Raw genomic sequence first — 13403 nt, forward strand, 5'->3', positions numbered from 1 at the left:
TGTAATACGGCATGTAGGTATGTGAATCAAACACAAACCACAATGTAACTTGTAAATGCAGAGCCAGCTTTTAACTAATAAAGGATATATATCAAAATAGAAGCCCAACATTGCTATTTTGCTCTCTTTGATACTTCCTTTTATTTTATTTAGCTCTTAATATTTTTGTTCTATTCTATCTGTTTTATATGTCCAATCTCATCTCAAAGGCTCTACCTTCTCTTTATGAAAGAGTAGGACAAATGGATAGAGCTGGAAACAGGGGTGAGAGAGTAGGGAATGACATGCCCTGTTGCCACTGAGCCCAAACTACCAGTTACAGTCGTGGGTTCATAAAAATAGTTTAACAGAGTGGTAACATCTCTGTTTGAATCCTATCATCATCATGTTTTGCTCTGACACATAAGAGCAGCCAGGCAACTAACCGAATGTCACCCACTTTTGTCAGTGTAAATAAAGTGAAGCACAGTAATCAGGTAAAACGTGTTCTCTCCTCTTCTAGTTTGATGTCCGTTATAACAGCAACATATAGCAGGTGTGCTTACTTTGAATAGAGTCCCTGTTGACCTTTCTGAGGCTTTAACACAAGCTCAGGGCTGCAATGGTTCGACTCGGTTTGACTCAAGACCAGTGTTGCAGTGATTCATTTTAAACACCGTGTTACAGAGTGTAAAAGATTTTTTTACTTGTGCCTCACTTGTTCTAGGTCCATGTTTATTCAAAGAAGCGGGCTGTGTTAAACAAGGCCAGAGAAGCAGCTCTAACACCAAAGCTTTGTGCACTTATGCTACCTTATGCTATTTCTGACAATCTCTTCACAAAAAAAGTATTTAGTTGTTAGTTTTTTGGTTGGTTTTACTGTGAACCCTGCGTTAAAAATGTAAAGTCAGTGGCAGCTTGACACACCTCAGCAGGAAAGAAATGACACTTAAAACCACAAGAGCAGTCACAGAGTAAACTGAACATACAGAGAATTATAGAAATATTTTTCTGTGATCCTATGCACAGACATAAGTTCAGTATGTCATTAGAGGCCTATTTTAAGTAGAGAAGGGATAGTAGCACCTGAATATGCAAATAAATGTTTTATCCCTTTTATCCCTTTTTTGTTGTTAGTTTGGTTTCTTTGTGTCTAGGTTCTTAAACTTTATTGTTATGTATAATTCTGCATGTATGACAAACATTTTGTAAACCCCTGTTTTTAAAAGTGTTATACAACCCGCAACGCATATTTTTACATAAATCTTTTTACATAGATCTATAAATCTATGTCTATTCCTCCATTTTTAAGGCATTACGTTTTTTTAAAAAAGTTGAATGTTCCTGATAAAAGGACCCTTTATGACTTATGTAACAGTTTCATTTGTATTTGTAAGTTTTCTAGTTTAACTGAACTCTATGGAACACTAAAAGCCACTCAAATTGAGTAATGAGCAACCATTTGAGGGCACACAATGCTAATTGCTGCCTTAGTAGTCCCCTGATATCTATACCATAAAACAGCTTAATCCAGGCAGCAACACTTCAGAGAAGTGACATCATGTGCAATGTACTGCAGCTGAATTTCATCGCCTCAGAAAGCCAACAAGTCTGGTTTACTTCATGATTATGTTGCACAGAAGTGTGACATGGCAGCAGATATCTAATCTGTGCGCACAGTTTTCTTTAAAGAGCCCTGTCAGACTTATGCCAGATTTACAATGGAAGAATGTTTTCTGTTCCAGGAGTCTCAGAGGTTTATGGTGTAATTTGTATATAATTCTGCAGATATCCTCAAGTATACAGGAAAGCACGGAGGCAGCACACCGGGTTCCTCTGGTACGTAAATGTTTGTGGGTTTTGGTCTGACATAGCAGTCACGCAGCACCTCTGGACTCCCCTGAAGATCCCCTGCTTAGTCTGGCATGAGCAGCTCCCCTCACTCCAGCTGTGTGGAGTCTGCCTCACAGTGGCTTTCTCTGCATAAAGCTCTCCATAAGAATAACATTTAAACCACAGTATGCTAATGCAGGTCTCCGGCAGAATAGCTTCAATCTGCCAGTTCCTAATGATATGCCAAAGAACCACAAAAGGGGTCGCTTTACCAAGAAATCCGCTACTGCAAGAAGACACCTAACAATAAAGTGGGCCAAAAAGTGAGAAACTATCATCCAAACTTTTGTTCTTACTGCATGATTTGAAGTGCCAAAATGTTGGAAAAAAAAACCCTGAAGGAGATAGTTATTAAAGCCACATTAGGCACTCTGGACTATGGAAACTCAGATTTTTTTTCTCCCCTCTTTATTTACAGATAATAAGGAGGGTTGTTCTTATATTGGGTCAATTAAAGTTTCCTAAATTGTGCAGTTATTGCAATTTAAATATATCCTCTCTGTCCAAGAAAAATGGATGATGATTCCATCATGGACCAAACTTTTGAAAGTCTGAACTTCCAACAGACATGAGCTTCTTTATTTGCATAGAAGCATAAGTAAAAGATAGGTTAGTTTTGAGTGATTGGTGTGATAACTGGGATGATGCTTACCTTTCTTTTTGGGATGGTTGACCTCCCTTCTCTTTAACTCAGTATTTAGAGGAGACTCAGGCAGCGGAGGACAGCTGAAAATAAGGGAAGGGTGAAATGGGGGGGGGGGGTTACTGGAAATAGAGGAACACAGCATTTTTCCACAGTTGTGGATTATCAGTCCCTCTTTTTCTCAGTATCATGATGTTGTTGAATCATGAAAATCCAGATGGCAGGAATGGTAGTAATGAGCCAGGGTTAATGTGGAAATGTCAGAGTCAGAAGGAGCTAAAGGCAGGATGCCAGCTAAAAAAAACAGACCCAATCATATTTCCTATATGACAAGGCAACAAGTACACGACTGCAGAATGTTTGCACATTTTAACAAACATAAACATGCTCCAGCTCATAACTTTCTAATGGTCTAGTAAAAACAAAACTCATTATATTAATGAAATTATCGTCATTATTTATTGGTGCTTCTGGATTTTACAAAACAATCGTTTAAGGAGGTATGAATAATACCTGAATGAATGGCATGACTTCTCCAGAGGACAATCTAAAATTCTTGGCGTTTAAAGGGAAGTTATTGTGAAAGTAGTAAGGAGAATTTCTGGAATAGGGTGGAAAATCGAGTCCTGACTACTACATTAAAACTTGAGTGGGTTTAAAAGCTCAGCTTATAAAAAGCTGTTCCAGGCTGGAACCAAATGATTACATGAACTACAAAAAAGGAGTTATTTCTCAAACTTGCTTCTTTGTACACCTATTCATCATATCAATCAATCAATCTTTATTTGTATAGTGCCAGTTTATAACAGCTGTTATCTCAAGACGCTAGAGCAGGTCAGGACCATACTCTTTATTAAAGAGGTCAACCCATAGTCAACCTGGCTAATTATCTGGGTGTTTTATTTTAAAGGCTCCACAGGTTCCCTAATGTCCCACCCACCAGGATATCTGATAGGCTGGATTCATCTTTAGTTATTAGAAATAAAGTAGTCTAGTATTATTGAATGACATGGTAACATCCTATCACATGTTGTGAAACTAACTTTGAAAATGCTGAAACTTATTCTAGCTCATTTTTACTGTAAATGCATATCAGCATGAAATATCAGCCTTATGACCTACTAATAATCGCCATCCGTATCAACCCTGAAAAATCAGTTTGAGTCAATCAGTTATTGTTCACAAAGACTTAACATTAATCCACCATGGGCACAGTACTCGGTAACATTTAGCAAGTCACAGTGGCAAGAAAAACGTTATTTTAACAGGAAGGAGGCTTAAGCAGAACCAGGCAAATGATAAACAGCGATCTGCTGCTGTTAAGGAGTAACAACATGAAAAGTACGAAAATAGACTGACATTTCTAATATGATCATTAGCAGCTATAATGATGATGAGGAAAGAATCAAGAAAATTTATTACCAACAACAGAGCATGTTGTTAGAAGCATCTTAAGACAAATCTCGGGTGTGGCTAGTGAAACTGAACTCGGCTGTGGTTAATCCCAGTTAATTCATGATTGAACACGGGGTGGGGTTACTTTTTCACATAGGGCCAGGTGGGTTTAGATGGCTTTTTTCACTTAATAAACTATCATTTAAAAACTGCATTTTGTGTTCACTCAGGTTGTCTTTGTCTGATCTCAAAATTCTTCTTTGATGATCTGAAAAATTTAAGAGTGACAAATAAGAAATCAGTAATGGGGCAGATGCTTTTTTCACAGTGCTGCATCCCTTGATCTCTACATTGAGGGAAGCACATAAAAGGATCTTGGTTCTCTCCAGAGCATCCCTAAATATCTGTCTACAACTCCAGGTTTACCTTGGGAACACTGAAAAGCCTTCCTCACACGCCAAAGCCTCTTGGTGTTCACTCAGACTTAGCTCCAACAGGACCACTTGTGGAGTAAACAGAGAGCTCACAAACAAAAATATCTGTGAAAGCAAAACAAATGTATACATCCATTCATGTTATAAAAAGAAAAATTAAATATAAACACTGCATATCAATGGGTTAATAACTGACCAAGCCTGGAGACTGAGTTAACTTTCCCAAAACCTGTACTTTATTAAGTAATCCTGTCTTTGTTCAATAAGATATCAAACTATTTTAACACAAGGATTTTTGTTAGAAGATTTCTATTGAATTATTTCCAGGAAAATGAGTCAAGTGTAATAGAGACGAGTTACTCAACAGCCTATTTCAATAGTTCTGCGGAGTCTTCAGCAAGGGGCCAAACTCAGTGATTTCATGAACAGATATCCGATTAGGCATCTTTTACATGCAGTCTGAGTCAGTGCTGTGTTTAAGGTGACCTGAATGATAGAGGTTCAGCTGAAAGGATGAGTTTAAGCAATTAATAATTAGGATTTATCACCAAACAATTACTCACAGAGTTATCCAACCCTTGAGAGAATGTCCACGACCCTGCCACTGTGATGTTTACGTTGGTGTAATCTGGAAGAATATCAGTCAGGGATTTGGCATTGAGCAGGTCACATGTAAAAATTGCAGAACAGACACAGAAAAACAGACATTAAGATGCAAGTTGTGCACCCCAAGTGGTTGTATTGCTGTTGGGAATTAAAAGATAACTATGATTTTAAAGTTTAGCATTCCTGCAAACACTGTGAGGTTACTTGTGGAATACCACAGGGACCCAGTTTAGGCCCATTTTGTTTTTAATTGTACTCTCTATTCCACTTTTTTAACTACTCTCCACAGCTGTTTGGGACTTGAGGGATACAGCCTTTTCATGTTGTTTTCTGGCCTCCAATTGACAGTGTATAGCACGTACCTTTGAAATATATTGCTGTTAGGAGTTCTAAGGTTGCGAGATCCACCACATACAGACCATCAGTGCTTCCGATGCATAACCAGCTGTTGTATCTGCAGGGGCCCAGAAAGAAAAGGATGGAAAAAGAGAGTAACAGGATTTCCCTCAAAAGCATTTTTGTTGTCAGATCATTTGTGGAATGGCATTTTAACCACATAATAGGAAAAGCATACGGCTGTTATTAAGTGTCAAGGAATGCTCACCATAGGGCTATGCTTTTTTAGAGTTTCCTTTCACTCAATGTTGTCTAAAATAAATACACCCAGCAAAATGGAAATACTAGAGCAGAAATAAAAGTAATTTTCCGGATCTCTTTGACCCACTGAACTATAGACTGAGGTTAGGATATAGATCAGCATGCTTTCAATCAAAGTGAATTACAGTTTTAAGGTTGGGATTTATAATAGTAATACGTTCTGAGGTTTTCCTTTGTTTGTCATAAATTCTTGAGTATGGGACACTCACAGGTTTATTGCTACTTTTTTGATAAGCATTTTGAAGCAACATTTTTTAGTTCTTGCGTATACCCTATTTATGATGTAGCAAAACACTATATTCAGTGGTAAATACTGGTAGCTTCAATGAGCTGTGAAGACGGTAACTCCGCATACATTGAAAGCTGCATATTTTCCCTCAAAACATCTAAGCAGCATTGTTTTACTGTATATGTAAAAGCCCATTAAATGTAAGCCAGTAATAGTGGTTCCAGACAGAAGACTTGGAGTAAAGATGTAAATAATGCTCTAAGATTATGTTGTTTGCTCAGATAAATAAAGAATAAATATCCATTTCATTCAAGTGGTCCACAAAAAAGTCTTTTCTGTGGTTTTGAAGTGCCTGCTTCCTGCCATAACATCAAATGTTTTAACAGGCTGAAAACATTTATACTACGAGCCTGCAAAGTTTCCTGGGCTGTGTGAAGTTTCCTGTGACTATGAGGACAATTTGCCCTAAAAGATGAGGTGGTTTTTCCAGCCTTTGGTGACACTACAGCAGTGTTAATAGCAGAAATGTACAGCTATTTTTTCATGCCAAATGAATATGAACTGCCGTTGTAATATTTTCCTGGATGACATACAGTTTCACCTCTGAGAAGTTAAAACAAAACTAAGCCCCTGAGAGAGGCCGTCGTTTTGACAACATCATGTCTTGCCTGAACGTTAAGATTGCTTGTCACAAATGAAGTAAAACAGTTCCTCCACATGGTAACGTCACCTAATGCAGTCCATCAATGCACTTTTAGCTCTTGGAGTGAGCTCCTTCATTTGCATTGCATGCAAATGTCAAGGACCCCCATATAGAAAAGAACACTTTTTTTAACTTCTTATACATTACAAAGGTGAATATTAAAAAGATAACCCTAAAACGTGTTGACATGCTTTCTTTTTTATTACTAGTTAATAAACTTGTTATTTATTCATTTCATTCAGTGTCTATGATTGTACAGTCCTTTGTCGTTTCTGTCCTAACAACAGCAATAGTCACCATTTGTTTTTTAACCCTCAGATGGTGTCAAAGACATTTTTATACACAGGGTGTAAGTGGCCAAAATGGAAGCACACATCAATAACAATAACATAATATACATTAATACTTTTCCAACTCTTTATCATTAGTTTTTGAATCGAGATCAGATCTGAACATGAATAACATACATTAATTATTTTTGTGTATTTTAAACCTTGAAATGCCAGTTTAAGTGAAAACCTTTATATAATGTGCAAACACTGAAATATTTTTCATATGTAAGCATGTACTCTACATTTCCTTGAGGATTACCTCAACTTTCAACATGTTAATAATGAGCAATAACTCTAATTTTAATACATTATTATATATTTTTTAAGATTTCCATAAATTGTTGTTTGTTTGTGGCCAAAGAAAGAAGGCATACATAAATGGCAATAAAAATAACACACTGAAAAAAAGTCCACTTTTTTTTTGCTTCAATTTTTTAATCAAAATCAGATCTGATCATAAATATTAAATATTGATTCCTTTTTTCAGGAATTTAACCTCTCAATGCCAGTTTAAGTGCAAAAACCCATTATGTTTTTGATTCAAAAAACACAAAAACCCCAAAAAATATTTTCATATAGCACATACAGCATTTTTAGTCACAAACACTGTGTGAGTGTATACAAAAAGTATACAGAGCTTATAATTGACCTGTTACAGGTTTTAATATTAAACTCTCAAAATTCTATTTAAAAAAAAATCTTAATGTTGTTCATGTTGTTCACATCAATGCAAAAATAATAATAATAAAAACAGGAAAAAAAAAAGACCCAAAAGCTGCAAAATGGCTCTAGTACCCTCTAAAGGTTAAGAATTTCTCGTTATTTGATAACCTTCAATAAGTCATTGGACGCACTTTTTAACTGAAAACTGGGATAAGAAAATTAATATGCTCATCACATTCAAATTTTATTTCCACAAGTAATATTACTAGTGTATTTTATCATTATTATTATTATTACATTATTCTTGCCTTTTGCCTTCAAAGTTTCTGCCACCCTCCTAGCACCCCCTAGTGACCTGTGGGGGGTTGAGATACACTGGACTAAATTATGAGTTTTTTTGTACATTAACTACAGAGGGGAAAATCATTATGGGGCCCTATCACTATCTAACACAACATAACATGATTGGGATCACAATCATTTTACAATATATATATATACAATATGCTTTTAAGGTATGGCATTTATACATGTTTCTCTAACATTTTCAACTCCAGATGTACCAACAAGAAAAAACAACAACTTCTGTTTTATCTGATAGATAGAAGTTTTCTATCTAGCTCACAAAACAACTGTCCTATTGCTAAGTCCTGCCCTCCAATACTACAAGCCAATCACATTTTTTGCAGCTTCACATCCAGCGGCAGATAGACCCCCATAGAAAATCAGTAGGAATTTTGATTTTCCTGTGTTTTTTTTAAATGTATACAGTTATAAATGTCAATTGTAGGGGACAGGGCTTAACAGTAGTTCAGCTGACCTGATCATTTAAAATACTGGTGAACTTGTACAGTCCATGTGGTCCCGCTAAACAGAGTGTAAACATTTGTAGACTGTTGGGATATTGAGGGTTCTGCAAACATTTCACTGTGTAGTTTTATGTGTGAGAGTTATAAACACCTTCCACTCTTTTCAATAAAGAATTACATGATGGTGAATCCATTCCTTTCCTAACCAGCTTCTTAACCTCTACTAATCACCAGGTTAATACTTTGCATCATCTGGTGTCAGAAGTAGTTTAGTTAAACTTGTATTATAATATGGTTTGAATAATATTACAGAAAATTAATATTTGTTGTCTGCATATCAAATCAATACTGACATGAAAAATGTCTCAAGAACATCCTACATCAATTGAAGATAAGATATTCCTTATCTTATTTACCTCATCTCTGATTAAAGTTTTACAGTATTCTCCAATAATATTTATTCATAGATGAACATTTGTAGATGACTCACTTACTTTGAGTGCTCACTGCTGGTTTCAATAAATGAGCCATATAAAGCCATTTTGAGGACAGGTTTTGAAGTTTCAACATTATCTGTAGACGATTCTGTGATCTCTGAAAGAAATATTTAAAAAGTAGCTTAACCCAAATTGCTGGTCAAATTCTTCTTCTTCTTCTTCTTCTTATGTTACGGCTTACCTTCTTGGCTCACTTTCTCATGATGGGTTCGATATCTCTTTTCCATCATTTGAAGGTCCATTTTTGTCACCACACGACATTTTTGGTCGTCAGGGAGAGAAAAGCACCACAGCTGAACCAAATAAATAGAGGTGTGTTACAAACCATGTGATATTTAAACATTTGTGATAATAAGCTGTTCAGGGTATACAACTGACCTGTCCATCAGTTGAGCCAGTAATAATCTGTCTGCTGTCCTCTAAGAAGAGCACACTGAGCAGTGGAGAGGCTAAAGAAAGGAAAACATTTCCTTAGATTTTAACATTTTTAATTATTAACAAGGCCCCACCTAGCTCTTCTGAATGAGCCACCACACAAAAATGCTATTCAAAATTTTGGATCTTAAAGATTCTTCCTTCACTTCTTTTGCACAAATTTAATGTGTAGATCAATGCTTAATTTAATGACTGAGCACTACATACCTCCACGCTCTACTATAAAGCTGTCAGATTTTGATATTTTTCCATTCAAAAATCTCCCTTAGCTAATGATTAATAATACTGAAAGGTAGCGCAGCGTTAAAGTATATACTGTATATTTTATAAGACAGTAGCATAGGAGAGGGAATGATAAGCAGTGACCCCCTTACACACTGTCTAAACAGCACAAATGTGGCAGTAATGTTTTGTTATTGAAATGTTGCAGTTAAGACAGTGTGCTGGAATTGACATGCAATATTTGATAACTAAAAAAATAACTATCCACAGTTGTCTGCCTAGGATTTCAGCTTTTGTTTCCATTACATTTATTTTTTTACTGAAACTGTATCATAGTTTAAAACTGAGGTATTCATAAAAACCCTATACTAATGTGACTTTGAAAAGTTATCCCATACCTGAAAGAACAGACGACTCATAGCAAACTGATTCAGTTTTTAAATTCCACACCTGAGAAGTGACAACAGAAATTAGCGTTATAATTGATTCATGTGAACTATTTGGAATCTACTGTTAAATGCCATCAAGAGCAATACAAAAGGATGATAACTATCTTATTTCTTTCATTTGGAATTTTAAAAATCTGTGCCTTAAAGGTGCGATCCTCTGACGCTGTGACCAGAATGTCTTTATTCCAGGGACAGAACTCAGCTGATGTTACTGGTGCAAGATGGCGCTTTAAAGTAGAGATCACCTCATGTTTCTGCAATGGGACATAACAATGAAACTATGATGAGAGGAATGGATTTCTGTTGACTGAAAACCAACCACAATGTTTTGTTAAACAAATAAGAAAAGATCTTAGCAAAGTAAAATTGTTAAAAAAATGAAGAACAATTAAGTTATAATATCTAATTTAAATGATTCATTAAAAAATAGCTTGTTAATCCAACCAATAACCCAGAAAGAATTTTGGCACTGTGTATCATCTTATACCTTTGAGTTGAGGATATACACAACTGCTCCTGAACATGCAGCCACTCGTTCATCAGAGGAGCAGAATGAAAGGTGGACAACTTTACCCAGCAAGGATCCGATAACTGTTCCAGATGCCATTTTACCTGAAGGAAAGAAGAAGTCTATTCATATCCAAAGCATAAAAAGGCTGTGTCCAAAAGAAAAGTGAGTGAGCAATCTGGCCACAAGATGGCAGACTGGTAAAGACTTTCACTCAAGAAAATGAACATAAAACACAACATGCTAAATTAGATGGATAAAATAAGTAATCGAATATCATTTATAAAATTCTGACCACGGGCAGCTCTTTACTCTAGTGCATAATGTTAACATGTTCACACAGAGAACTTTCTCCTTACCCTCATGTGTTCTCCTCTGGCAACATTCAATGTCCCATACAATGACATAGTCAGTGGATGCAGAGCAGAGAAGAAGTGGTCTGCTTACTTTCCCGAATGTCATGGCACAGATGTCATGATGATGGCCTGTAAGCAGCAGAGGCTGTGGATGGACAATAAGACTTCAGTAAGATCAGCAACATTTCACAACCAGTTAATTCTGTATTTGACTTCTGATTGTGCAGTTTATAAGAGAACTATGGTTCTTGTATATATATATTTTTAATCTTACTCGAATCTTTTGGATACATCTTAATGCTGCAGATTTGATTCACTTCAAAACTATGTTTTCAAAGGTGCTTTAAAGAAAAGCTGATAGTATTGTTGAAAGTGCATAAATAAGTGCTGGGGGAATAATCCTGATTTTGGCTTTCCATGATCAAGAAAATAAGGTAACTGAGATAAGACAGCTATTGAAATGTAATTAATTTTGTGTTATCAAATTTTAGATTGTTTTGTATCCTTACAAGTGTTCATGTATTCATTTTGATTTACTGTTTCTTGAATTTAATTTTTGAGCGTATTTATTTGATTGGGACGATGCAGTTTAACATAGTTTCATTACAGAGCATGAATCTGATGTGCTGCACCGAGAGTTTATAGCAATTGCTAATTTCCAAGTTTCAGTTTCCAGGGTTCAGATTTATAAAGTATTAAGAGTGTTTAAGTTCAGTAAGTGCATAATATGATGCAGATGTTGTACAATCTGTGATTGTCTTACTACGAATCAAAGTAATTTGTGATTTTTGTCACACTTAAACAGCCATACTTTATAGCTGTTTACATAGATACACTATATGGACAAAAGTATTTGGCCACACCACACATCATTGCCACATCATTGAATTCAGGTGTTTCAATCAGACTTGTTTCCACAGGTGTATAAACTCAAGCACCTTGCCATGCAGTTTCCATTTGCAAACATCTGAGATACAAAAGGGGTCGTTCTGAAGAGCTCTGTGACTTCAAGCATGGTACTGTGATGGCCACCTTTGCAAAAAGATGGTGAGTGAAATTGTATAAACTGTAAGTGATATTAGAAAATGGAAGTGTTTAGGAACAACAGCGACTCAGCCATGAAGCGATGACCACGTAAAATCACAGAGCAGGGACAATGACTGCTAAGATGCATGGTGTATAAAAGTTGCCAACACTCTGCTCCATAGCTGAAGAGTTCTAATATTTTTGTCCATGACTGTAGATGCTCTTACAAATGAATGGGTATAGAAATTCCCAAAGAAACACTCCAAAATCTTGCAGAAAGCCTTCCAAGAAGAGTGGAGGCTATTATAGATGCAAAAGGGGAGCCAACACACTACATTAAAGTACATGTATTTGAATTCAGTGTCATTATAGTCCCTGCTGGTGTAATGGTCAGTCGTCCGCATACTTTTGTCCATATAGTGTAGCTAGAAAGATAGATGTAGCAAGTCTGTACGAATAGTTACAACCGTTTACCTCAATTTAGAATCCCAATGATAAGGGTTTTAAAAGCATATAACTACATATCAATGAAATTAATCCAATATGTTACACACTTTGCATCCTTCTTTATCCCTTTTTGCTTTACTATTCGCCAGGCTAGACTACTTCACATCTCTAATTGAATATACCTTCCAATGTGTTTGTTCCACAAAACTTACCTCCCTTCCTTCGTCTTTGTTACTGAAAATCAGCATATTGTTGCCACTCTTAGGAATACCACAGTAGGAGTGGCAGCATGCTAGCTGCTGGAGTGACAGGGGTCTGTCACAAGTCAAATTTAGCTTTTCAAGCATCGTGTGTGACCCCCTGTCAGGCCGAATTTGACGCTAAATAATTTCGTCAATGAGAAGCCAATCCAAACAGGCTTCATGTAACCTGGTTTTCCATTTAAACTGTAATTAGGTTTAACATCCGCGGGACGGGAGCTTCTTCGACGCAGAAGTTTCAAGAGTACAAACGTTTCAAGTTGCTAGGGAAACCCAGCGCACTGACACAGCGTCAAGTTCCGTTCCGAAGATTGTCTACATTGAAGTAACGTCCCACCGCGGAACTCGAAACCTAGATTATAACGGTGTAGCAGTCAGGTATGTATGCGCTGTTTCTGGAAAAGATGACTTCATACACTTGGGATGATCAAAGATTATGTTTTATACAAATCCTTGAATACTTGACTTTGCTTAAGTATTTGAATATAAATGATTAAAAGTAGACCCAACCCTTGTTCAACGCAGAGGCGTTTCGAATTACATTCAGAGTGGGCTCTCTCTCCTTTTCAAGACAAAGAGTTTTTGCTCATCACCTCTGACTTTCACCACAAGGTGGCAGTATGCAATTACTGCTATTCTCATAAATAAAGTACTCATTGATCACACTAATCAGTCAATATTAAAACTTTATTTATACAGAACCTTTCAAACAAATATAATTGCAGTTCAAACTGCTTTGTAAGAGAGAGGAAAAGTTATTGAAAAACAGGTAAAATGGAAAAGGGTTGAGAGACTAATGCACACCAAAATTAATTTGAGAAAATAATTTCGAAAGATGTGCAATTAAAAGGAGGGAAAAC

General features: G+C 36.3%; 1 protein-coding gene across 1 annotated transcript in view; it reads right to left on the reverse strand.

Moving 5' to 3' along the window:
• The window catches only part of wdr27 (WD repeat domain 27), a 77423-nt gene extending 64793 nt beyond the window's left edge, over positions 1-12630 (reverse strand). Inside the window, exons 1-12 of the mRNA XM_041789137.1 lie at positions 12496-12630; positions 10814-10955; positions 10434-10558; positions 10087-10200; positions 9896-9947; positions 9219-9289; positions 9022-9133; positions 8838-8937; positions 5313-5404; positions 4908-4972; positions 4337-4449; positions 2525-2598 (exon numbers count right to left, since the gene is read on the reverse strand). Coding sequence (XP_041645071.1) covers positions 2525-2598; positions 4337-4449; positions 4908-4972; positions 5313-5404; positions 8838-8937; positions 9022-9133; positions 9219-9289; positions 9896-9947; positions 10087-10200; positions 10434-10558; positions 10814-10955; positions 12496-12630 — 1195 coding nt within the window. The remainder of the gene's footprint in view (positions 1-2524; positions 2599-4336; positions 4450-4907; positions 4973-5312; positions 5405-8837; positions 8938-9021; positions 9134-9218; positions 9290-9895; positions 9948-10086; positions 10201-10433; positions 10559-10813; positions 10956-12495) is intronic.
• Between the last annotated feature and the right edge of the window lie 773 nt (positions 12631-13403).

The sequence above is a fragment of the Cheilinus undulatus genome, linkage group 6 (genome assembly GCF_018320785.1).
Source record: "Cheilinus undulatus linkage group 6, ASM1832078v1, whole genome shotgun sequence".
Lineage (NCBI taxonomy): Eukaryota > Metazoa > Chordata > Actinopteri > Labriformes > Labridae > Cheilinus > Cheilinus undulatus.